The 27451-nt window shown below is 42.8% G+C and overlaps 1 protein-coding gene across 1 annotated transcript in view; it reads left to right on the top strand.

Moving 5' to 3' along the window:
- The first annotated feature begins 2906 nt into the window (after positions 1 to 2906).
- Positions 2907 to 27451, top strand: part of LOC124116143 — a 39380-nt gene continuing 14835 nt past the window's right edge. The window contains exons 1-2 of the mRNA XM_046477367.2: positions 2907 to 3016; positions 3557 to 4718. Of these exons, the coding sequence (XP_046333323.1) occupies positions 2984 to 3016; positions 3557 to 4718 (1195 nt within the window). The 5' untranslated portion in view covers positions 2907 to 2983. The remainder of the gene's footprint in view (positions 3017 to 3556; positions 4719 to 27451) is intronic.

Raw genomic sequence — 27451 nt, 5'->3', positions numbered from 1 at the left:
TTGACTTTTTCGGAAAGATCTGGAGCGAACATTAACTTTCCAAAATCGTAAGAGATTTTAGTTTCCAGTTCTAGTTGTATGATAATAATGAACGAATTGGGAACTCGTTACAACTGGTAGTGAAGAATGACAGTAGATGTTATGACCGCAAACGATCTTGAAGGACGATAGGGGTAAGATGGGGTGTTTCAAAGTTGACGTTTTCTTATGGGAGTCTGGCCCACTCGGTCGGTAGCCTATGATGTTGACGCACACGTCTCCCTATCATCTAAATGGCGCATTCAATCGGTGAAAGGTCTGGGCTCATTGCTGGCCATGACATTCTATGTTGCTAGAGATGAGCTTTGACGATTCGTGCGCGGTGAGCAACAAAAACGTCGACCCACACGCCTTGCAAACGGGACAACAAAGGGTGTCAGTATGTTGTCCTGATAGTACCGTCCAGTGACTCTTCCTTGCACAATACTGAGTGAGGTTTGGTCAGTCATAGTGATGCCATCCAAACCGATCCCCCGCCAAATCTGTCATAACGTGGTCTCAGGTTCACATTGGCTTAACGTTCATTTCGACGTCGCCAGACACAACCTCGTCTATCAAGGTGGTGCAAAATGAATCGTGACCAGCGACGTTGTGTATGTACACCACTGACGTCCGTTGCCAATATGACGATGTTTAACGGGCGGCACAACACGTGGCCGTCGAGCATGGAGGTGAGCAGCATGTGGACAGTTTCTAATCGTCAGATCTCGTCTATCTCATTTATCAGTAACCTGATGAAAGTTTGCAGCAATCTAGTTCGAGGTTTGAGCTCAATTTCGTAGAGCCTGGTTTCGAAAATCGACTCTTCCTCTTGCCGTTGACCTGGGTAGCCTGAACGGGGTCGATCATTAACCTGTTGGGTTTGTTGGTACCTGTTTCATAGTCTGCTTATCACAGACTGTGTGCCTTGCTTTGTATTATCTTAAGGAAAAGTCGAAACTCCGCTCTGTGTGTCCTGGGGTTTAAAAGACTATGACAATAGAACACATCTCTCATTTCTCAAGACTTATTCTCTTCGATCTTTACACATATATTGATTACCAACACTAGCTGTGAGACGCAACCAGAAGCGGCACTCACGCGGGTATCAATGATGTATGGACCAGTCTTTCGACAGCTGTGTAGTATTGTGTTTGTGAATAGCTGTGTAGTGTTGTGTTGGTGAATAGTTGTGTAATGTGTTTATGAAAAGCTGTGTAATGTGTTTGTGAATAGCTGTGTAGTGTTGTGTTCGTAAAAAGTTGTGTAATGTTTTTGTGAATAGCTGTGTAATGTGTTTGTGAATATCTGTGTAGTGTTGTTTTTGTGAATAGATGTGTAATGTTGTAAATAGCTGTGTAGTGTTGTGTTTGTGAAAGTTTTTGTAATGTGTTTTTTGAAAGCTGTGTATTGTTGAATTCGTGAATAGCTGTGTAATGTCGTGTTTGAGGATAGCTGTGCAATGTGTTTATGAAAAGCTGTGTAGTGTTGTGAATAGCTGTGTAATGTTGTTTGTGTATAGTTGTGTTTGTGAATAGTTGCGTTATGTTGTATATGTCAATAGCTGTGTAGCGCTGTGTTTGTGAATAGATGTGTAATGTTGTTTGTGAATAACTGTGTAGTGTTGTTTGTGAATAGCTGTGTAATGTGTTAGTGAATATCTGTGTAGTGTTGTGAATAGCTGTCAACGACGCTCAACTCGTGCAAATGTAATAACGGTCGTTCGGAGTCCTAAAGCATTTTTGTGAGTACATCAAGCGGAGCGCTTAACAACACTTGTGGTTATTAGATTTCATTTATGAGTATAAAAAGTAATAATATACATCTGGCGTGGACAATTCAGAGGTGCTTTCCATATTCGCATGACTGGCAATCACTGTACACAAAATAGGTGCGAAGTTTCAATCTCATAGATCATTTTATTTTTACGAGTGAAATTGCTAACAGTCTGAATACTGTTAGCTGTATGTTTTCAAAAGAGGTATGTCATTTTATATGTAAACGATATAATGAACGTACTGCATATTAAACGGGCAAGTGTTATATATATGCCCTATTGTGTTTTACAAATTACTGGTTATTAACTGAGATCGAGCCGAGCTTACTTGTGTCGGTGTTTGAAGATAAACGGATAATGACAAGTGAAAACTCTAGAAATGTGACGGTTTTGACCTCTGCCTTTGTGAACGCTGTGCACGACACCCACTGTGACATGTTTCACTCCACAACAATATTCTTCTCCCCGCGTGGGGACAAGGTAAGACTGGCGGTCTCTCCTGGTATCAAGTGATCACTAGCTGCTCGCTACTGGTGTGGAGCTGGGGCGGAGATGTATTCGGTGGGGCACACTTGCACTTTCAATGATTTCAAAGAGTTTTATGATTTTGGCTGTTACGAAAATATTTTGTATTGTTTCATTACATGGATTGTTACGTCAACCACTACTCCACGAGTTAACCTTGTACGGGGGGTTATCACATACAGTCCGCAACGATGTGGCTATGATACTGCATCATTATAACACAGCACTCAATTCCGAAAATGGATGCTATCATTGCCATGTTGACGCGCGTATATGTCTTGCGTTAAGCATATACGAAGAAAAGACGATACATGTTTAGGTTATGGAACTAAATAACACCTTTAAAGTTACTTCTGCGGAGACGCTATATTTGTACGTGATATTTATACATATCTCAGGTCAAGTAGAGTTGCCTCTTGCGTACATAATAGGTGTATTATGTCTACAAAGACCGCCTATAGCGATTATCGTTCTGAATGGGTTTGACACAAAACAGCGAGCCTCTTGTGTAGCCCCCTACCCCCGTCACGGCGGACCGTGTGAACACTTGTCTACATGGTGGGACAGGTGCACAGCCCACAGAAGCATAGGGCTGGACCTGGTGTACACCTGGCTAGATACATGCATGTGTAAATTGGGCCGTGTGAACGTTGCTAGAGAGTGATGAAGCCTGATTCAGGCACTCCTGATGTGGAGGTAGGTTAGTGACGGGTAGAGAAGATTGACTTTCGGGGATGTATAGTGTTGCGTTTTCCATTCTTGACCCTTGTTGTTTTTCAGTATGTAACCATTAACATTATTTGTTCAATAGCATATTTATTGTCATTTTTTCGACAGACATAGTTTTGTTTATTATCATCATCATTACTTTTAGAATAGAAGGTGTTACTTATTTGAGGCTTTTATGTCATATTTGTGTAGTGTTGTGTTTATGAATAGACGTTACAGCAGGGACCATGTTGGAAGTGAAATCCATGATCAGGTGCCATGGTAATGATGTGTCACGATGACAATGATGTATTCACATACATGTATCAACATCTAAGCCATAGTAGTACTTGCAGTGGTCACTGTACATGGCTACCCTAACTGTGACATCTTTTCCGTTGTCTTTGTTGTACGAGGTTTCAATGAGTCGATACAGCCCTGAACGTTCTCCGTGATCACCAAGAATATGGCGTGTATGCCTGGAGAACATTAATCCAGAGAACATTAACCTTTTGCTTGTTGTTTCAGGACCGCGGGAAGATGGAGCGGCTACGGCCGGAGCGGCGTCCGAGGCAGCGTGTTCAGAAGGTGTGGCGTAGTGTGTGCTGGGCAGACTCCTTTTCCGACGAGTCCCTCGTCATGGACACAATCGACATCACCGCAGACTTCGCCCTCAGGAAGATCGCCACGCTGTTCGAGAACCGGAAGTATGAGGAGTGTGCCTCCCTCATCCGCCGCCTCAACAACCTCATGGTGAAGGCCATCCTCAAGGAGGTACCTATTGACGTTATCCACGAGGCGCTGCCGTACAGTGCGTGTATTCTCGAGGCGCTGTATGTCAAGGTGTATCAGACGTATGCAGATCAGTTCCCGATGGCCGAGATGCACTTGGAACAGTTGGTCAAGCGGATGGTGTGTATCTTCGCGAAACAGTACAGTGCCAACAAGGGAGATAAGAACTCTAACATGTTCCTACCGTCTTTCAGAACAGTGCTGCGGATCATTATCTCTGTGCAGCCAGACTTCCGCCGCCAGATGTTTCTCAAGAAGAAGAGCATTGATCAGTGCCTCCTACGTCTTGGTCACCATGGGATGGTGGACAGCTCTGGTGGCAGACTCATGAGTCTCCACGATGCACTTAAGGTGGAGTTCGAGAGAGTTGTGATACAGTATAAGTGTGCCATACAGAAGATGGACGACCTGAGCCTGTCTGCTAAACATCCGACCAGTAGTTCTGTGACATCCGGCAAAGCGCCTACAAACGCCAGTCACCAGCGACTAATGCAGGTGACCCGATCTGACGTCCAGAACCGCCTCATCAAGAACAAGACACTGCTGAACGTTGTTGAACCGTCCATAACCAGCCAATATTTGAAACATTTGATCACGGTGCTGCAAAAAAGGATCGAATACGACAAGTATATGCTGTTTCACGACACGGAGCTGCGGAAGATGAGCGGCATCGTGGACGACGACGTCTACCTCTCCGTCACTCTACGTCAGTTCTCGCAGGGATATGCAGCCATGTTGCAGGTGCTAAGGGAAATAACTGGCGATGACTACATCCCGGAGGAGATTGGTAATGGCAACCTCAGCTCCAGCGAGGACGATACTCTAGAGAGACGTATCACGTCTACAGTCAATGGCAGGATTAAATCAGGGCACGGCGGTGGGAAAATACCAAACTCAGGTAAGTAATTAATATGTTGTTGTCCTATGTGATGCATGTATAAGTAAGTTATTTAGTGTGTACATTTGTTGGTTCATGGTTGCCTGAATTCTTCAGTTACGTTCATTAGTCACAATACTTACAATGAACTTTTGAAAAATGAAATCAGCTGCGAGAGAATATTTTTGCTTTATGAAAATCTTAACACTATCCTTGCATACTCAACAATGTTCTATATGCAAACACACATGGGCATGCCTGTCTCACATGCATTGTATACATAAGTGGGAGCCCCATGCTTCACGTTCGGTGTAAAACATCTCAGTTGTTCTGTTCTGAGAAACTTGATCTTGATCCTGGAACGTGGAGTTTGTTGTCCCCATCTCGTAACCATCTACAGATGATGGTGAATTTATTCACAAGACTTGATCTGTATTTGAATTGAGGCAGCAAATGGAATGCCAATGCATTCTTATTATGTTGGTGTATAGCCTTAAGAATGTGTGATCATATCTTGTCTGATCTATGGACGCACCTTCAAGCAGGTGCAATGTTGCGTGTAGACAGGAGCTTCACGTTTCCCATGTGTTGTAACTCAAGCAGTGTTATCCTGCCCACTGGGGGTGGATTTCACAGCTCAGCGCGTCACGTTGTCTTGTCCCCGTCGTAATGTGGTAACTGTATCTTCTCTTGATTACCTGTGGTAGGGTGTGATGAAGTACTCTAGTAGAATATGCCCAGACACATACACAGGGGACTTGCCACCCAGTCCACGGGACGTCCCAAGAACGTAGAGTATGGCGTCGCGGTGCGCAGTGCTGTCTGGCCAGAAAAGGAAGTATGGTGTTGGTATGTCCCTTGTGTGTCTCACATTTCTATTTGAGATTTAAGTAGACATTTTAAAACTGTAAGGGCTTTCGCTATTTTTCTCTTCTGATATCAATCATTTGTCTCATCACGGACTTGTATACAAGTCCGTGGTCTCATCAATCTCCCCTGCGGCCCAACCCGGTAACACTATATACACGGCTGTCGTGGTCCCAGGCTATGTCTGCCGGATATAATGCATTATGTATATAAGATTCAATACATTAGAAACTCGTCATAACTATCACGTTTATAATATAAAAAAATGTGATGAAGTGGATGATAAATGTTTCTTTTTATACTATGACAAAATTCCTGGAAGGCGTCTTCGTGATTGATCTTATTTAGTTTTTCTTCAATAATGCATTCCATAGCTGATCAGTCTGCAGGAGTCCTAACCATTGTAATTTAACACACACACACACACACACACACACACAATGGAGGCAGGATCTATGGTGGTGTATGGTAGAACCAGGTACTGTGAAGTGTTCAAGCAATGACTTTATCTTGACCTCAACATCCACATTAGCCTGAGTAACGGTTCATGAGCAACATAAGGCGCATGTGTGCTGACAATACTAACGGCATAGATGTATGTCAGATGGATATTCACGCTGGCTGAACACAACAATGCCGTAAATTGACATGAAGTCAATGTGAGGACAAACACAATGTGTAGTAGGTTATCAGGGGGCCATAGTAGCTACTAAACCTATCATTCTGCGTGAGAACTTGTGCTGGAATGTCAATTAGGGGGACTTATGGGCAGGTGCGTGCTCGGTGTTGACAACAAGTCCAGGGAGAGGTTATCCTGGCCTGATCACTCCGTACGCTGAACCGATGACGCAAGTTGTTGCCATTTTAGTTGCTAACTTGAACCTCATACGCTCTTGCTGGTATGTGGTTGTCACTAGCAACATAACATATACTGTCTATATCAGAAATCATGTGGAGGGTTGGGGATATTTACGTTTCTTGTTACGTTTCTGTCTATCTTTAGTTTCAGGACATTATATGGATTAATAATAAGGATTAGTTAATGTTGATTTACTCCAAAAACAGAGAGGAATTCAGAGGGCGCACCTGCTGCAGTTTACTACTTGTCTGTGATCTGTGATGGATCACAAAGCGATGACATTGGAGTAGCCATGTTCTGATGCACCTGATTCAATTCTTTACATCCAAAAGCGCCTCCTTGGTGTAGTGGATATAACGTCTGCCCTCATACCGCTTCTGCGGTGAAATGGATGGGCGTCTGCCGGTGTCCCGGTATAAACTCTCCCCCGTACAAATTCTCCCCCCGGAGATTTTATACCGGTACAGATTCTCCCCCGGCGAATCTGTTCTGAAATAAAATCTCCCCCGGGCGGATATATTTCGCGCCCCCCTCAGTATAAAGTCTCCCCCCTGATTATTCGGTTTGTTGCAATGTCTTTAAGTACTATATTCTTTAAATAGTTATCTTTAATATAAGGAGGGTTACTTTAAAAAATAGATTATGAAATATGGTCATAATGAATTGATATTTCAGAATATTTTATTTGGTAACTGTACCTTCCATCCTAAAATAATTATAAGACATAATCATACCAAACAAAGGATGGGAGACATGAGTCTCTACAGAACTTGTTGTTTCTAATACAGTTGTTGTTGTCTGTATACATTTTGTTAATATACCAGTTTGAGTCTACATGTGAACACAATCGATGGTTGTAATGTTAGTCTAAGAACAAAACATGATCTAATTCTAAAGAACTCTGATGTATAAAGTTACCTTCATCTTTGATTGACTGATGTATTTTCAATCTTTATTCAGCACTGAAGAGGCCACAGGCCTATAGTACGAAGCATTAAGTTTATGAATAAACTGTTATAAAGTATTCATAAAGTATCAGGGGTCATTTCAACTTACAAAATGATTGACATGGTCCTTTATAGAGCGAGGATTGGGCTGTTTTCCCATCCGATTGACTGATATTACAACATTCACATGGTTTAGAATGGTACAATGAATAAAGCATGCAAATTACACTATTACGCGATATTTCATAAGAAAATATCATATCTCCGTTGAAACATAAAACCAATATTTATGAGTCTACATATTGATATAAGACTTTATCACTGTATCCAATTCCAACATTTTAGATATAAACTTTCGGACAGTTCAGTTCAAAATTCTTCAACCTTTACTGACTGACTGATATAGAAGATTTAACGTGCGCTTTCCGACTGCAGCGTATTTCGCACACGGGCCTGGCCAGACCATTTAGTGTATTCCGAGAAGGGTGAAAGTGGTGTGTGCAACACAAGAGGGGGCTTTTAGGGGTTGCTTATATCGATTTTTGAAATTTTAAAATTTGGAATAAATGCCGAGGTGGATGGAGGAGGGAACTAAGGGAGCTGGGTGAGGTGGGTATTTGTATGTTTATTGGATTTTGGGTTGGTAGATTAATTAGTTTTTAGATGCGCTTAATTAGGCCTGTTTTGATTAGGAATACGCCTAGGGCCTTGAAGTTTTCTAGTTTATTTTGAGGGTTTAGTATTTCATCTAGAGTAGGAACCTTATTTAGATTGAGGTTGGTTTGTAGTGTGGTTCTGTGTGTTTGGTAGTGGGTGCAGTGGATGAGTGCGTGTTCTGTGGTTTCGGGTTGTTTGCAGTGGGGGCAGTTGCCTGTGGTGTGTCTTTTAAGTTGTTTTAGGTGGTTATTTAGGTTCGTGTGTCCTGTTTGGAGTTTTGTAATTAATCTGTCAATTTTTTTAGAGGGGTGAAGGATTTTAGGTTTGGCTAGTGGTTTTCTGAGCACTTTTTTGATTTGGCTATTTGAGTTTTGATATTGATTATGCCATTTTTTGGTTATTTTTTGTTTGTTTACACTTTTAATTTCTGATTTTGAGATGGGTAGGTTTAGGCTTATTTCTGGTATTTTGAGAGATAATTTAGCTGCTTTATCGGCGCTTTCGTTGCCGTAAATTCCTACGTGGGCGGGGATCCACAAGAAGGTTATTTGTTTGCCTGCTTTTGTTAGGTCGTTGGAGCTTTTAAGTATTTGGTTTATTAATTTAGGTCGTTTTTTGGTATTTTTGTTTTGGAGGGCTTGTAGTCCACTAAGCGAGTCAGTGAGAATTAGGATTTTTTTGTGTTTTTTTGATTGTTGGTTATGCAGGGCTGAGGCCATGCCCATAAGTTCGGCCGTGAATATAGATTGGTTGTTTGGGAGTCGGTAAGATTGTGTGGATATAACTGGTTGTGTGGTATGGACTCCGAAACCTGTGTGTTTGGAGATCGGGTCTGAAGATACGTCAGTGTATATGTGACACCAATTTGGCCAATTTTCGTGTATGTATGAAAGTGTGGTTGTTTTAGCTATGTTTGGGTCGGTTTGTTTATTTATTTGGTTAGTTAGCGTTGTATCTATTTGGGGTATTTTGAGTTTAGGGGTGAAGATATTTGATTTTTTGCAGTTTTGTTTAAGATTTTGAGTTTGGTGTTCATTGAGGTAGTTAGTTATTCTTTGGGATATTGGGGTGAGTAAGGGGTGTTTGCGAGCTAGAGCTTGGTTTCTTGGGCTAATGTTTTGGTTAATTAGGTTTTGGATGAGAGGGTTTGTTTGGGAAGCGGCCCAGAAATTAAGGCTTAGATGTTCCCTGCGTAGATTTAGTGGCATTTCTCCTGTAAGGGCCTGAAGTGAGGTGTAGGAGGTGCCATGTTGGGTGCGTGTAATTAGTTTAAGGGCTTGGTATTGGATTGAGTCAAGTTTTTTAGATAGAGAGTGGTTTAGGGTATTGTATATGGCGCAGCCGTAGTCTAGTTTTGATCTAATTAGTGTTGTATATAGTGAGAGGAGGGTATCTTTGGAGGCTCCCCAGTTAGAGCCGGTGAGACATCTTAATGTGTTAAGGTCTTTGCTGCATCTAGTTTTTAGGTTTTGGACGTGAGCCTCCCAGGTGAGGTGTTGATCGAAAATAAGTCCTAAGAATTTGGTTTGTTTTTGGAATTTGATTGTTTGGTTGTTTAGCTGGAGGATTGGGTAGGCAGGTTTCATGTTTTTATGTTTGAATACTACTCCTGTTGTTTTATCTGAGTTAAGGGAGAAGCCCCATTTGTCTGCCCATTGTTGTATTTTATTTAGAGATTTTTGGATTAAGTTTTCTGCCATCTTAATGCTTTTAGTGCGGATCCATAGGGCTCCATCATCCGCGAATTTTGAAGTGTTTAGTTTAGGGGATAAGCCCTCGAATAGATCATTTATCATTATATTGAAGAGGGTTGGGCTGAGAATGCTGCCCTGGGGAGTGCCATTTTCTAGGGGACACTGGTCCGATAGCGTATGGTCTATACCCACGGTAATTTTGCGATTGTTTAGGAAATCTTGGATGAAGTTTATTATTTGGCCTTTTAGTCCTATTTTTTTTAGTTTTTGTATTAGCCCGTGGTGCCATACCATATCGAAAGCTTTAGAGAAGTCGAGGAATATGCCTATGGTGTATTGCTTGTTTAGCTGTCCTGTTTTTATATCCTGTTCTAGTCGGGCAAGGTTATCGAGAGTTGATCGGCCAGGAGTGAAGCCGCTTTGGTCGGGGTTTATGATGTTGTTTTGGTCTAGGTAGTGCTGTAGCCTATTTTTAGTCATAAGTTCCATTATTTTGCAGAGATTTGAGGTTAGGGATATGGGCCTATAGGAGTTTACCTGATCTGCTGGTTTATTTGGTTTAGGTATTGGGATTACTAGAGCTTCCTTCCATGAGGATGGGACCTGTCCGTTTAGGTAAACTAGGTTGTATAGTTTAAGTAAAGTTTGGAGTAGTTTGGTAGGTAAGTGTTTGATTATTTGGTAAGAGGTGAGGTCTAGGCCAGGGGCTGTTCCTTTTTTTCTATTGTTTAGTACGTGATTTAGTTCTTCTATGGTATAAGGTTGATTTATTTCTAGGTTGTCTTGTCTGATTTCTTTGGAGAATTTTATTTCTTTATTTAGTTTATCTTGGAATTTCTTACTGAAGTTACTGTTGCTACTAACTTTAGAGAAGTGTTTGGCTAGGTTGTTGGCCTTTTGGTTGGGGTTAGTTGAGTTGTTTATATTGGGGCTTTTTTTGTGCCGTTTGATGCCTCGGATGGCGTGAATTTTGCGCCACACCTTCCTAGCGTCGGTGTGGTGGTTTAGCTCCTCGCAGAATTTTTTCCAGTTTTTGGTTTTAGCAGTTTTAACTAGGTTTTGGACTTGGTGGTTTAGCTCATGAGCTGTTTTGAGATGAGAGGGGTCTCGTTTAGCTCTGTTGAAAGCTGATTTGCGTTTTAGTCTAGTTAGCTCTATTTCCTCATTCCACCAAGGGACAGTGGGTTTTCCTGGGTTGGATGATTTGAAGGGGATTGCGGATTTGGCTGCGTTGATTATGAAGTTAGTTAGGTTTTGACAGAATGTTTCGGGGTCTGTTGTTTCTAAATCGTTCAACCTTTAATACATCACAGGGATTTGTAGCTAGACGACGGGAATCTACAGTCTTGACTGTGTGTGTGTTGTTCTATGAGAATGTTTCTCACCGACCTTAGCGTGTAGGGGTGTGATGTCCTGGGCAGGAAATGACAGTGTTTTGACTACTCGTCTTTCATTAATTAACGTTATGGGCATCCCTAATTAACATTTACTAATTCATGTTAAACCAACACAGGATGTTTTGCGAATGTAATAGGGCTGACACGACATGTGTTAATAACTGTCCTAGAACTTCTTAAGTTACTAAACATTCTTAATATCTAACGACTAATATTATATCCACCTATATACCACTTTATAGTCTCATATTGCAGTAGTAAAGAAAACACAGTGCTCAAAGTGAAGCCCCTTTCACTCCACATTCTCAACATCGTCTCTATCAGAAGTGTTTGGCAACTATTGAACTGCATGGCAAGTATTTATAAAACGACCGGGGGAGGAAATATTCTGGGGGGAGATTTTATTTCGTAGGGTGGGGGGAGAATTTATTTCGAGAGGGGCGGAACTGTACCGGTATAAATGACACCGGCCGCATGGAACTCTGGGTTGGAGAGTGTAGTTGTCGCAGCGCGCATTGATCCGGGAACCAGACCGGAAGTGACAGTTTGGACCGTCGCTTATATCATTTCAAAAGGAGAGTTATTTCCCTTTGGAACAAAAAGTTTGCCCAATAGTCAGTGGTGATAAGTCAATAATGATCGGTTAATCATCACACGGACAGTGATGATGGCGTTGAAATATGAGCACATACAGTCGTGTTGTGACTCGTTTGATTGAATTTGTTGTTATTTATTGTCAAAAAAGAAAGACGATATTTGCAATTGCAATAAGCTCCCAATTTATGCATCACACAATATGTTATTGCAAATTTCCATTTCATCTACCCAGAGCCTTTTTCCAATATTAAATGTTCAGCTCTTACAAGGAACGTCACAGAAAGTAGCAACCCCACTTGAGCCAGATTTATATACCTATACTGCTACTACAGGGGGGAATTTTTATGTGTAAACGCTGATGCGATTCAACGATCGTCATGAGATTAAGTTAAATTGACTCTAGCTCACCACTACCTTGAGTCAATCAATGATACCATAGAGGGAATTTTTAGCACAAAAACGATGATGAGACTAAACTAAATTGTAATGAAAATATTCTCTATTATTTTTACTCATACGCATACCATAATTTTTTAACAAAGTGATATTCAACATTTTTACTAAGTTCTTCGTTCATTTTACTAGGAGACCAGGCTATATACTCTTCTTGGTAATTGGAAAGAAACAATTGATGACCGTATTTGGTTGGTCTGGCATCATTGATATAATATATACCTTGTGGTAATTCTCTCCATTTGATAATTTTGTCCCTGAGCATAAATGCTTCGATAGCTTTTTCGAGTTCTTCCTTTGTTGGTTTGTAATTCTCCATTATTATATATTTATGTAAGCATTCGTTTAAATGAATGTATGATTTGTTATGCGGTGCGATCCAATGATAGGAAACAATCTATTTTTAATCTCAAACCAGTTCTTTGGTTTTGGCACGGAATAATTGACGCGCTTGTGTCCCCTGTTCTATGTACTTTTTTTCTCGTCTTCGCTAATACCACTGATCTTACGATATTAAGATCGAATCTCCTGCTTTATTGTGTTGTATTTGGTGAGTTTTGACAACATTGAACGAAAATCCTCCTCGGATATCTTACAATCAGCCAGTGCTGTTGAAATATGATCCTCAATGCTGTTCAACTTTGCTTCGGCGAGTATCGGGGGCACGGGTGGCCCAGTCGTCTAAGGCGCCGCGATTCGCTGTGCGTCAGAGTTGCGTCCCTTGGGCACGCCAGAAACCTATGATTGTGGGTGCGAATCCCGCTTCGCCCCGATTATGTTTCTAGGTTTGTCAGCACCATACCCGTGCTCGTGGGTTTCACCGAAGTGCTAAACGTCTGAGACCTGCACCACTTCGGGCTTTCCTCCCACATTAAGCTGACACGCCGTGATGTAACCGGAATACTGTTAAAAGCGGCGTTAAACCCAACCCACTCACTCATTCGGCGAGTATAATAATATTATCATGTTTTAATGCTTTCTTTGGCAACTTACGAGAAGTAAATTTTATCGCTATTCCTGCCAGTCCAGAGACTCCAGCGGCTATTTCCATGTCAAGTACGATAGGCGTGGCGATTATAGTTGATAGTAAACCAACACCGGCTACACCGAGTCCCATGCCAGCCTTTACAAGCATACGTTATCAATGTACCTCGAGTACAAGCAAGTAATATCCATGTACTGGTACAGCATAGCATTATTATGAATATGAAATCACAATAGCACATTTTCTTTTTAAAACAGACAAATTGTGCGTTGATAATGCTTTAATCTCTACATTAACAATCCCGGAAGAAAACTAACCCCTTTTATTGCACCATTGGCCCAAGCTTGTTCTATTATGCCAACAGTTCAAACTCGAGACCTAGCAACATATCCGATTACACTTGGCCCAGGCTGACCCTAGCGGGATTCCGTCAGTTCTCAATGCAATACTCACGCGGTAGTCTGTCTCCTAGGCCTGGTCCTGCGCCATGACTGTGGAATTTATATTTTTTAGGTATTCTGTTTTACTAAATTCCTAGGTAAGTCTAGATCATACTTACCAAGTCTAGTTTAGTTGATTCCATAACAGCAGAAGGAGAAAGGTTCTTCCGAATAAAAAAATATATATTTTAAAGAAATGTTTTCATTGACTATCTCTAGTCACTAGTTACTCTATCTGTCCCCAGATCCTAGAGAATATATTTGAAACGGACTCCAAGTAAAGAATGATTTGACAAGTCTAGATTGCCTAAGTTCTGGTCCTGAAATCAAGCATCGTTCTGGGATCCATTTGTTTTCTATTGAGTAGATTTATAATTTTAACTACGTGCAATTGTATTTCTGGGATGTTGGTTGATCTTAGATGTGGGTATTTATAGATAACAAAAAAATATGAAATATATATTATTTATGATGTAGCTAAGGTATGTGCACGTGTAAAAACTGTAGTTTGTAGTCAACCAAAGAAGATATTCAACACTTTAGATTGTATATTGTTCCTTATTTCAATATTGTATTCAATTCCACCCATGACTGTACACAACATTTATATATTTACATGTATACGACGGCTACATGGGCAAGTATAACGGTAAACACAAACGTGTGTTTGTTTAACATTTTTTTGTGTTGAAACACTGTTATATTAAAGGGAAATATAACCATTTAGTCTGTTCGGGTAACCAATTCTAGCTATTATTTCCTGAATAAAATATTATCTACTTCAGGCATACACATATTATTTTGTGTCATGTGACACCAGATGTTGTTATCAACCAATACTCATAACGTAAACAACCATAGAAATGTGAAACATCAATGCTAGAGAATAACCAAGTTCGATTTTCCAACGAAAAAATTCCTTTTGGCGTGAACGTTGACAATAGCGGTACAAATATATTAATGGATCACTGAAAATCAGTGATGACGCAATTGTTTGCAAAAATCTGTTGCCTCCGATGAATAGATGAAGTTATGCCGAAACAGTAAGCTCTTAGAAGTCATGTTTGCCAGCTGGGACCATGTCAGTATATCAGGTATGAAATGCATTTACACGTTGAACGCATTGACAGAGAGTATTAGTTATCTTGAACGGTTGGTGAAACCGCGCAAATCGAAACAGTTCATTTATGGTGTAGTATTTCCATTGGCAAATCGAAACAGTTCATTTATGGTGTAGTATTTCCTTTGGCAAATCGAAACAGTTCATTTATGGTGTAGTATTTCCATTGGCAAATCGAAACAATTCATTTATGGTGTAGTATTTCCATTGGCAAATCGAAACAGTTCATTTATGGTGTAGTATTTCCATACGGCAAATCGAAACAGTTCATTTATGGTGTAGTATTTCCTTTGGCAAATCGAAACAGTTCATTTATGGTGTAGTATTTCCATTGGCAAATCGAAACAGTTCATTTATGGTGTAGTATTTCCATTGGCAAATCGAAACAGTTCATTTATGGTGTAGTATTTCCATTGGCGCTGTTAGGACCGCTCGGCTAAAAACAAGTCGAACAGTGCTCGATTATCTTGAACCGCATGGTAAGCCCAACATAGCGGTTTGACTAATCAGCATTGACTTTTACTCCATAAACTGTCATAAAGTATTCATAAAGTATCAGGGGTCATTTCAACTTGCAAAATGATTGACATAGTCCTTTATAGAGCGAGGATTGGGCTGTTTTCCAACCCGATTAACTGATATTACAACATTCACATGGTTTAGAACGGTACAATGAATGGTAAAGCATGCAAATTACTCTATTACGCGATATTTTATAAGAAAATATCATATCTCCGTTAAAACATAAAACCAATATTTATGAGTCCACATATTGATATAAGACTTTATCACTGTCTTCAATTCCAAAATGTTAGATATAAACTGTCGGACCCAACACAAGCCAAACACAAGTATTTATAAAAATCCCTACGAGATTTTATTTCGTAGGGTGGGGGAGAGTTTATTTCGAGAGGGGCTGAACTGTACCGGTATAAATTCGCCGGGAGGGTGGGTGGGTGTGGGGGTGGGGTATTCTGGGGGCGAATATATTTCGTGACACCGGAACTACTGATGTAACTGATTTCAGAGATCTTATTAATCCTCGCAAACATTCGGTTTTAACACTAACTACGTAAAAACTATCAACATATCCACGCCGTTATACTCTGATTAAAGATCTAAAATATATTGCTTAATAGAGGCTACCATTTGAAAATGGTATCAGTGTAATACCAGGGCCTAGAATATCATGGTGCAACCAGGTTTCTGTTAAACATACAACATCATAACTATCTAATTCAGCACTGATTAAATCTACTTTAAAATCTACTAAGACTGCGTACGTTTACATGTATATTTAAAAAAAAAAAAAGTAACCCAAAATATAGATAATGTGTATCATCTTCCCGAAATGATTAGCATGTAGAATAGATTCAAAAACACCTGTATTGAACAACATCAACCGGCATCGTCAAAGCAAAGTGTACATGTAATTGTTACAATGGGGCTGGCGGTGAATATTAATGAAGAACATCTTGTTAAAAAGACACACCGAAACTGATTTGCATAACTGATGACCACAACATATTGCAAAATATCAAAATAGTAAAAATGATACAGTTTAACCTCACACTGAAGAGAAAACAAGAACGACACAGAAAAGTAAAATAGTACGTCATATAGAACTGAGATAAAGTAATCTGAGAAGGGATTCATACGTTATATACAACTTAAAAATATATTATTATGAAAAACGAAAGGAAAGGTGGGACACCCCCCACCCCCCAACCACACACCCCACACAAGTAACTAAATGTATAATTCAGAAAAAATAAAGGAGATAAAAAAAAAATGAATAAAAAAACACATAAACAAAATTAACATTAAAACTATTGGCAACTGCATGGCAAGTATTTATAAAACGACCGGGGGAGGAAATATTCTGGGGGGAGATTTTATTTCGTAGGGTTGGGGGAGAGTTTATTTCGAGAGGGGCGGAACTGTACCGGTATAAATTCGCCGGGGGGAGATTTTATTCTGGGGGCGAATATATTTCGTGACACCGGCAGAGCGCCTCCGCGGTGGAGTGGATAAAACGCCTGCCCGCAGACCGCCTCCGCGGTGTAGTAGATAGAACGTCTGCCCGCAAACCGCCTCCGTGGTGGAGTGAATAGAACGCCTGCCCGCAGACCGCCTCCGCGGTGTCCTGGATAGAACGCCTGTCCGCAGACCGCCTCCGTGGTGGAGTGGATAGAACGCCTGCCCGCAGACCTCCTCCGTGGTAGAGTTGATAGAACGCCTGTCCGGAGACCGCCTCCGCGGTGTAGTGGATAGAACGTCTGCACGCAGACCGCCTCCGTGGTAGAGTGGATAGAACGCCTGCCCGCAGACCGCCTCCGCGGTGCAGTGGATAGAACGCCTGTCCGCAGACCGCCTCCGCGGTGTAGTGGATAGAACGTCTGCCCGCAGACCTCCTCCGCGGGGCAGTGAAGTGCGGAAGCTCGGTGGTTCGATCCCCTGGCCGCGTCATACCGAAAATTCGTTCATAAATTGAACTGGTTGTTACCCTGCCTGGCGTCAGTGTGCAGCATGGTATCTCAGAGGGTTAGCACTTTAAATGCCTCGTAGATCCGGACTAATGCTCTCGCCACTTTAAATAGTGTCAGGAAATATCCCGATGATCAATTAATTCCACCGATAAGGAATATTACATCCAGTTCATGACACGAATTGAAAAGTGCGCTTTTCAAGATATGTCCAAGACATTTTTGTGATAAACATCAGCACTGAGTTTTGATTGCAAGTCATGGTTACAATCCGGGTAAGACCTTGCGCTTTAAATACACATCTGCTCGTACTTTTATTTCAGTTCGTGCTGGTAATGTACGTACGCTGGCTGCTAAGTCGATTCAAAACTCAATGATGATGTTAAGCCCAAAGAAAAATGACATTCAATTTTCTTGAAAAGCGCACTTTACGATTTTTGTCATTACTGTAAGTAATATTCCTTATCGGCGGAATGACCGACATGGGTACAATGTGTGAAGCCCATATCTGGTGTCCCCCGCCGTGATATTGCTGGAATATTGCTAAAAGCGGCGTAAAACCATATTCACTCACTCACTCACTCTTTGATAGGCATTTAGAAGTTGGAGTACTAAGTAAGGATAAGAATTTATGGATGAACAACTTCTTTGTTACAATTAAGAGCGACGTTTCGGTGTAGGTGTAGGTTCTAACGCCGTTATCACTTACCTTAATTCTTATCCTTACTTAACCTCGTAAAGGTTAACACGGGTCACTGGGTATTACGAACGACAGTTACTGGCTGTACATCTGATTCCGTCAAAATCATCGTCTACCTCTCGCTTCAATAGGATAAACATTCCATCACCATGGAAGTAATGCCATAATTCTCGGTCGTCTATACGACATTACAGGATTTTCTTTTGTTTCAGTTAACAAATTTTGAATCGATATCATCCAAAGCGTGGCCTAAAATTGAAGTCGCCAGTTTGAAATTAAAGTTCGAGAAAGTTGCTCTCTGATTGGATTGTGTCGACTTCTTACTAGTCATTTCATTCAAGTCAAAGTTCGCAGAAGGTCGTTCTGGCGTGACCTGTAATGAGATGTCCTCCAATTTTTGTCTATCGGAAGCTAGAACTATGATCTGATTTTAATGAGATTGAATTTTGTGTTAAAATGTTTTCATAAATGAACAATTCGTGTACAGTCGTGTGTAAAAAGCCTTTTAGACACAACTATAACGCCACACACACACACACACACACACCACCTTCAGACGCACGAGCACGTCAGAAGTCATGACGTCTCAGTTAATGCGTAATCGCATTGCCTAAGCTCCATACAGCGACACTCTGTTCACAGCAATGATTGCATCGTCATTTAAGGTTGATGTTATTAAGGTAAGATAGGCAGGTTCGCAATCCTTTGTGCTACGTTATGTTTAAATGTGTCTGAGAGTACCTAATATCAATGCATTACACGAAGAATCCTAATAAGTCAATACGAGGTTTAAAATGCCTATTCAAAAATCAGATCTTGCAACTTTAATATGTCCATCATTTAATTACAGTAGATTTTGGATATCATCATACCCCATTCCACTGCAACTGTGAAGGTTCAACTGACAGCCTGGTGTCCAGTGTTGAGGTTATAGGGAACACATTATGTTTATCAACCCTGTGCGCTGACACAGTTGACCCATCCCGCCGCTGCATCACCATGGGGATGTGAAACAAGACGTTGCGTCAGTGTCCATTACATGTTGACTAATTAAAGATTTATCTTTAACTTTCATTATACACGAAATTATCGCAATTTGACCTGGGCTGAGTATTCATATAGATTTTGTTGGTGGACACGTATTTTATAAAGGTTCGTGAAGCATTTAAGGTGTGCGAAGTCTCTTCTGGCGCTACAACGCTGTGGTACCGTTGTGTGAGAGTCTACACGCCTGACACAGGTTATTGGTTGACCGTGGTTTGAGAGTCTACACGCCGGACACAGGTTATTGGTTGACCGTGGTTTGAGAGTCTACACGTCTGACACAGGTTATTGGTTAACAGTGGTTTGAGAGTCTACACGTCTGTCACAGGTTATTGGTTGACAGTGGTTTAAGAGACTACACGGCTGACACAGGTTATTGGTTGACAGTGGTTTGAGAGTCTACACGCCGGACACAGGTTATTGGTTGACCATGGTTTGAGAGTCTACACGTCTGACACAGGTTATTGGTTGACCGTGGTTTGAGAGTCTACACGTCTGACACAGGTTATTGGTTGACCGTGGTTTGAGAGTCTACACGCAGGACATGGGTTATTGGTTGACCTTGGTTTGAGAGTCTACACGGGTTATTGGTTGACCGTGGTTTGAGAGTCTACACGTCTGACACAGGTTATTGGTTGACCGTGGTTTGAGAGTCTACACGTCTGACACAGGTTATTGGTTGACTGTGGTTTGAGAGTCTATACGTCTGACACAGGTTATTGGGTGACAGTGGTTTGAGAGTCTACACGTCTGACACAGGTTGACAGTGGTTTGAGAGTCTACACGTCTGACACAGGTTATTGGTTGACCGTGGTTTGAGAGTCTATACGTCTGACACAGGTTATTGGTTGACAGTGGTTTGAGAGTCTACACGTCTGACACAGGTTATTGGTTGACAGTGGTTTGAGAGTCTACACTGCGGACAGAGGTTATTGGTTGACCATGGTTTGAGAGTCTACACGTCTGACACAGGTTATTGGTTGACCGTGGTTTGAGAGTCTATACGTCTGACACAGGTTATTGGTTGACAGTGGTTTGAGAGTCTACACTGCGGACAGAGGTTATTGGTTGACCATGGTTTGAGAGTCTACACGTCTGACACAGGTTATTGGTTGACAGTGGTTTGAGAGTCTACACGTCTGACACAGATTATTGGTTGACAGTGGTTTGAGAGTCTACACTGCGGACACAGGTTATTGGTTGACCATGGTTTGAGAGTCTACACGTCTGACACAGGTTATTGGTTGACTGTGGTTTGAGAGTCTACACGTCTGACACGGGTTATTGGTTGACCGTGGTTTGAGAGTCTACACACCGGACACAGGTTCTTGGTTGACCGTGGTTTTAGCGTCTACAGGCCGGACTCAGGTTATTGGTTGACCCCGGTTTGGGAGTCTACACGTCTGACACAGATTATTGGTTGACAGGGGTTTGAGAGTCTACACGTCTGACACAGGTTATTGGTTGACCGTGGTTTGAGAGTCTACACGTCTGACACAGGTTATTGGTTGACAGTGGTTTGAGAGTCTACACGCCGGACACGGGTTATTGGTTGAGCGTGGTTTGAGAGTCTACACGGGTTATTGGTTGATCGTGGTTTTAGAGTCTACACGTCTGACACAGGTTATTGGTTGACCATGGTTTGAGAGTCTACACGTCTGACACAGGTTATTGGTTGACCGTGGTTTGAGAGTCTACACGGATGACACAGGTTATTGGTTGACAGTGGTTTGAGATTCTATACTGCGGACACAGGTTATTGGTTGACTGTGGTATGAGAGTCTACACGTCTGACACAGGTTATTTGTTGACAGTGGTTTGAGAGTCTACACGCCGGACACAGGTTATTGGTTGACTGTGGTTTGAGAGTCTACACGGGTTATTGGTTGACCGTGGTTTGAGAGTCTACACGTCTGACACAGGTTATTGGTTGACTGTGGTTTGAGAGTCTACACGTCTGACACAGGTTATTGGTTGACAGTGGTTTGAGAGTCTATATGTCTGACACAGGTTATTTGTTGACAGTGGTTTAAGAGTCTACACTGCTGACACAGGTTATTGGTTGACCGTGGTTTGAGAGTCTACACGGCGGACACAGGTTATTGGTTGACAGTGGTTTGAGAGTCTACACTGCGGACACAAGTTACTGGTTGACCATGGTTTGAGAGTCTACACGTCTGACACAGGTTATTGGTTGACAGTGGTTTGAGAGTCTACATGTCAGACACAGGTTGACAGTGGTTTGAGAGTCTATACGTCTGACACAGGTTATTGGTTGACAGTGGTTTGAGAGTCTACACGTCTGACACGGGTTATTGGTTGACCGTGGTTTGAGAGTCTACACACCGGACACAGGTTCTTGGTTGACCGTGGTTTTAGCGTCTACAGGCCGGACTCAGGTTATTGGTTGACCCCGGTTTGGGAGTCTACACGTCTGACACAGATTATTGGTTGACAGGGGTTTGAGAGTCTACACGTCTGACACAGGTTATTGGTTGACCGTGGTTTGAGAGTCTACACGTCTGACACAGGTTATTGGTTGACAGTGGTTTGAGAGTCTACACGCCGGACACGGGTTATTGGTTGAGCGTGGTTTGAGAGTCTACACGGGTTATTGGTTGATCGTGGTTTTAGAGTCTACACGTCTGACACAGGTTATTGGTTGACCATGGTTTGAGAGTCTACACGTCTGACACAGGTTATTGGTTGACCGTGGTTTGAGAGTCTACACGGATGACACAGGTTATTGGTTGACCATGGTTTGAGATTCTATACTGCGGACACAGGTTATTGGTTGACTGTGGTATGAGAGTCTACACGTCTGACACAGGTTATTTGTTGACAGTGGTTTGAGAGTCTACACGCCGGACACAGGTTATTGGTTGACTGTGGTTTGAGAGTCTACACGGGTTATTGGTTGACCGTGGTTTGAGAGTCTACACGTCTGACACAGGTTATTGGTTGACTGTGGTTTGAGAGTCTACACGTCTGACACAGGTTATTGGTTGACAGTGGTTTGAGAGTCTATATGTCTGACACAGGTTATTTGTTGACAGTGGTTTAAGAGTCTACACTGCTGACACAGGTTATTGGTTGACCGTGGTTTGAGAGTCTACACGGCGGACACAGGTTATTGGTTGACAGTGGTTTGAGAGTCTACACTGCGGACACAAGTTACTGGTTGACCATGGTTTGAGAGTCTACACGTCTGACACAGGTTATTGGTTGACCGTGGTTTCAGAGTCTACACGTCTGACACAGGTTATTGGTTGACAGTGGTTTGAGAGTCTACACATCTGTCACAGGCTATTGGTTGACAGTGGTTTGAGAGTCTACACGCCAGGCACGGGTTATTGGATGACCGTGGTTTGAGAGTCTACACGTCTGACACAGGTTATTGGTTGACAGTGGTTTGAGAGTCTACATGTCAGACACAGGTTGACAGTGGTTTGAGAGTCTATACGTCTGACACAGGTTATTGGTTGACAGTGGTTTGAGAGTCTACACGTCTGACACAGGTTGACCGTGGTTTAAGAGTCTACACGGCTGACACAGGTTATTGGTTGACAGTGGTTTGAGAGTCTACACTGCGGACACAGGTTATTGGTTGACCATGGTTTGAGAGTCTACACCTCTGACACAGGTTGACCGTGGTTTAAGAGTCTACACGGCTGACACAGGTTATTGGTTGACCGTGGTTTGAGAGTCTACACGGCTGACACGGGTTATTGGTTGACAGTGGTTTGAGAGTCTACACTGCGGACACAGGTTATTGGTTGACCATGGTTTGAGAGTCTATACTTCTGACACAGGTTATTGGTTGACAGTGGTTTGAGAGTCTACACGGCGGACACAGGTTATTGGTTGACAGTGGTTTAAGAGTCTACACGTCTGACACAGGTTATTGGTTGACAGTGGTTTGAGAGTCTACACCTCTGACACAGGTTGACCGTGGTTTAAGAGTCTACACGGCTGACACAGGTTATTGGTTGACCGTGGTTTGAGAGTCTACACGTCTGACACAGGTTATTGGTTGACAGTGGTTTGAGAGTCTACACGCCGGACACGGGTTATTGGTTGAGCGTGGTTTGAGAGTCTACACGGGTTATTGGTTGATCGTGGTTTTAGAGTCTACACGTCTGACACAGGTTATTGGTTGACCATGGTTTGAGAGTCTACACGTCTGACACAGGTTATTGGTTGACCGTGGTTTGAGAGTCTACACGGATGACACAGGTTATTGGTTGACCATGGTTTGAGATTCTATACTGCGGACACAGGTTATTGGTTGACTGTGGTATGAGAGTCTACACGTCTGACACAGGTTATTTGTTGACAGTGGTTTGAGAGTCTACACGCCGGACACAGGTTATTGGTTGACTGTGGTTTGAGAGTCTACACGGGTTATTGGTTGACCGTGGTTTGAGAGTCTACACGTCTGACACAGGTTATTGGTTGACTGTGGTTTGAGAGTCTACACGTCTGACACAGGTTATTGGTTGACAGTGGTTTGAGAGTCTATATGTCTGACACAGGTTATTTGTTGACAGTGGTTTAAGAGTCTACACTGCTGACACAGGTTATTGGTTGACCGTGGTTTGAGAGTCTACACGGCGGACACAGGTTATTGGTTGACAGTGGTTTGAGAGTCTACACTGCGGACACAAGTTACTGGTTGACCATGGTTTGAGAGTCTACACGTCTGACACAGGTTATTGGTTGACCGTGGTTTCAGAGTCTACACGTCTGACACAGGTTATTGGTTGACAGTGGTTTGAGAGTCTACACATCTGTCACAGGCTATTGGTTGACAGTGGTTTGAGAGTCTACACGCCAGGCACGGGTTATTGGATGACCGTGGTTTGAGAGTCTACACGTCTGACACAGGTTATTGGTTGACAGTGGTTTGAGAGTCTACATGTCAGACACAGGTTGACAGTGGTTTGAGAGTCTATACGTCTGACACAGGTTATTGGTTGACAGTGGTTTGAGAGTCTACACGTCTGACACAGGTTGACCGTGGTTTAAGAGTCTACACGGCTGACACAGGTTATTGGTTGACAGTGGTTTGAGAGTCTACACTGCGGACACAGGTTATTGGTTGACCATGGTTTGAGAGTCTACACCTCTGACACAGGTTGACCGTGGTTTAAGAGTCTACACGGCTGACACAGGTTATTGGTTGACCGTGGTTTGAGAGTCTACACGGCTGACACGGGTTATTGGTTGACAGTGGTTTGAGAGTCTACACTGCGGACACAGGTTATTGGTTGACCATGGTTTGAGAGTCTATACTTCTGACACAGGTTATTGGTTGACAGTGGTTTGAGAGTCTACACGGCGGACACAGGTTATTGGTTGACAGTGGTTTAAGAGTCTACACGTCTGACACAGGTTATTGGTTGACAGTGGTTTGAGAGTCTACACCTCTGACACAGGTTGACCGTGGTTTAAGAGTCTACACGGCTGACACAGGTTATTGGTTGACCGTGGTTTGAGAGTCTACACGGCTGACACAGGTTATTGGTTGACAGTGGTTTGAGAGTCTACATTGTGGACACAGGTTATTGGTTGACCATGGTTTGAGAGTCTACACGTCTGACACAGGTTATTGGTTGACCATGGTTTGAGAGTCTACACGTCTGACACAGGTTATTGGTTGACCGTGGTTTGAGAGTCTACACGGATGACACAGGTTATTGGTTGACAGTGGTTTGAGATTCTATACTGCGGACACAGGTTATTGGTTGACAGTGGTATGAGAGTCTACACGTCTGACACAGGTTATTGGTTGACAGTGGTTTGAGAGTCTACACGCCGGACACGGGTTATTGGTTGACTGTGGTTTGAGAGTCTACACGGGTTATTGGTTGACCGTGGTTTGAGAGTCTACACGTCTGACACAGGTTATTGGTTGACTGTGGTTTGAGAGTCTACACGTCTGACACAGGTTATTGGTTGACAGTGGTTTGAGAGTCTATATGTCTGACACAGGTTATTTGTTGACAGTGGTTTAAGAGTCTACACGGCTGACACAGGTTATTGGTTGACCGTGGTTTGAGAGTCTACACGGCGGACACAGGTTATTGGTTGACAGTGGTTTGAGAGTCTACACTGCGGACACAAGTTACTGGTTGACCATGGTTTGAGAGTCTACACGTCTGACACAGGTTATTGGTTGGCCGTGGTTTGAGAGTCTACACGTCTGACACAGGTTATTGGTTGACAGTGGTTTGAGAGTCTACACATCTGTCACAGGTTATTGGTTGACAGTGGTATGAGAGTCTACACGTCTGACACAGGTTATTGGTTGACCGTGGTTTGAGAGTCTACATGTCTGACACAGGTTATTGGTTGACAGTGGTTTGAGAGTCTACATGTCAGACACAGGTTGACAGTGGTTTGAGAGTCTATACGTCTGACACAGGTTATTGGTTGACAGTGGTTTGAGAGTCTACACGTCTGACACAGGTTGACCGTGGTTTAAGAGTCTACACGGCTGACACAGGTTATTGGTTGACAGTGGTTTGAGAGTCTACACTGCGGACACAGGTTATTGGTTGACCATGGTTTGAGAGTCTACACGTCTGACACAGGTTGACCGTGGTTTAAGAGTCTACACGGCTGACACAGGTTATTGGTTGACCGTGGTTTGAGAGTCTACACGGCTGACACGGGTTATTGGTTGACAGTGGTTTGAGAGTCTACACTGCGGACACAGGTTATTGGTTGACCATGGTTTGAGAGTCTATACTTCTGACACAGGTTATTGGGTGACAGTGGTTTGAGAGTCTACACGGCGGACACAGGTTATTGGTTGACAGTGGTTTAAGAGTCTACACGTCTGACACAGGTTATTGGTTGACAGTGGTTTGAGAGTCTACACGTCTGACACAGGTTGACCGTGGTTTAAGAGTCTACACGGCTGACACAGGTTATTGGTTGACCGTGGTTTGAGAGTCTACAGGGCTGACACAGGTTATTGGTTGACAGTGGTTTGAGAGTCTACATTGCGGACACAGGTTATTGGTTGACCATGGTTTGAGAGTCTACACGTCTGACACAGGTTATTGGTTGACCGTGGTTTGAGAGTCTACACGTCTGACACAGGTTATTGGTTGACTGTGGTTTGAGAGTCTACACATCTGACACAGGTTATTGGTTGACAGTGGTTTGAGAGTCTACACGTCTGACACAGGTTATTGGTTGCCCGTGGTTTGAGAGTCTACACGTCTGACGCAGGTTATTGGTTGACAGTGGTTTAAGAGTCTACACGGCGGGCATGGGTTATTGGTTGCCCGTGGTTTGAGAGTCTACACGTCTGACACAGGTTATTGGTTGACTGTGGTTTGAGAGTCTACACGCCGGGCACGGGTTATTGGTTGACCGCGGTTTGAGAGTCTACACAGGTTATTGGTTGACCGTGGTTTGAGAGTCTACACGTCTGACACAGGTTATTGGTTGACCGTGGTTTGAGAGTCTACACGTCTGACACAGGTTATTGGTTGACAGTGGTTTGAGAGTCTACACGGCTGACACAGGTTATTGGTTGACAGTGGTTTGAGAGTCTACACGGCGGACACAGGTTATTGGTTGACCGTGGTTTGAGAGTCTACACGTCTGACACAGGTTATTGGTTGACAGTGGTTTGAGAGTCTACACGCCGGACACGGGTTATTGGTTGACCGTGGTTTGAGAGTCTACACGGGTAATGGGTTGACCGTGGTTTGAGAGTCTACATGTCTGACACAGGTTATTGGTTGACAGTGGTTTGAGAGTCTACATGTCAGACACAGGTTGACAGTGGTTTGAGAGTCTATACGTCTGACACAGGTTATTGGTTGACAGTGGTTTGAGAGTCTACACGTCTGACACAGGTTGACCGTGGTTTAAGAGTCTACACGGCTGACACAGGTTATTGGTTGACAGTGGTTTGAGAGTCTACACTGCGGACACAGGTTATTGGTTGACCATGGTTTGAGAGTCTACACGTCTGACACAGGTTGACCGTGGTTTAAGAGTCTACACGGCTGACACAGGTTATTGGTTGACCGTGGTTTGAGAGTCTACACGGCTGACACGGGTTATTGGTTGACAGTGGTTTGAGAGTCTACACTGCGGACACAGGTTATTGGTTGACCATGGTTTGAGAGTCTATACTTCTGACACAGGTTATTGGGTGACAGTGGTTTGAGAGTCTACACGGCGGACACAGGTTATTGGTTGACAGTGGTTTAAGAGTCTACACGTCTGACACAGGTTATTGGTTGACAGTGGTTTGAGAGTCTACACGTCTGACACAGGTTGACCGTGGTTTAAGAGTCTACACGGCTGACACAGGTTATTGGTTGACCGTGGTTTGAGAGTCTACAGGGCTGACACAGGTTATTGGTTGACAGTGGTTTGAGAGTCTACATTGCGGACACAGGTTATTGGTTGACCATGGTTTGAGAGTCTACACGTCTGACACAGGTTATTGGTTGACCGTGGTTTGAGAGTCTACACGTC

The sequence above is a fragment of the Haliotis rufescens genome, unplaced genomic scaffold, assembly GCF_023055435.1.
Source record: "Haliotis rufescens isolate VD_foot unplaced genomic scaffold, xgHalRufe1.0.p SCAF_12, whole genome shotgun sequence".
NCBI lineage: Eukaryota > Metazoa > Mollusca > Gastropoda > Lepetellida > Haliotidae > Haliotis > Haliotis rufescens.
The sequence above is the reverse complement of the archived record's forward strand: the minus strand, read 5'-3'. Positions and strand labels throughout refer to the sequence as shown.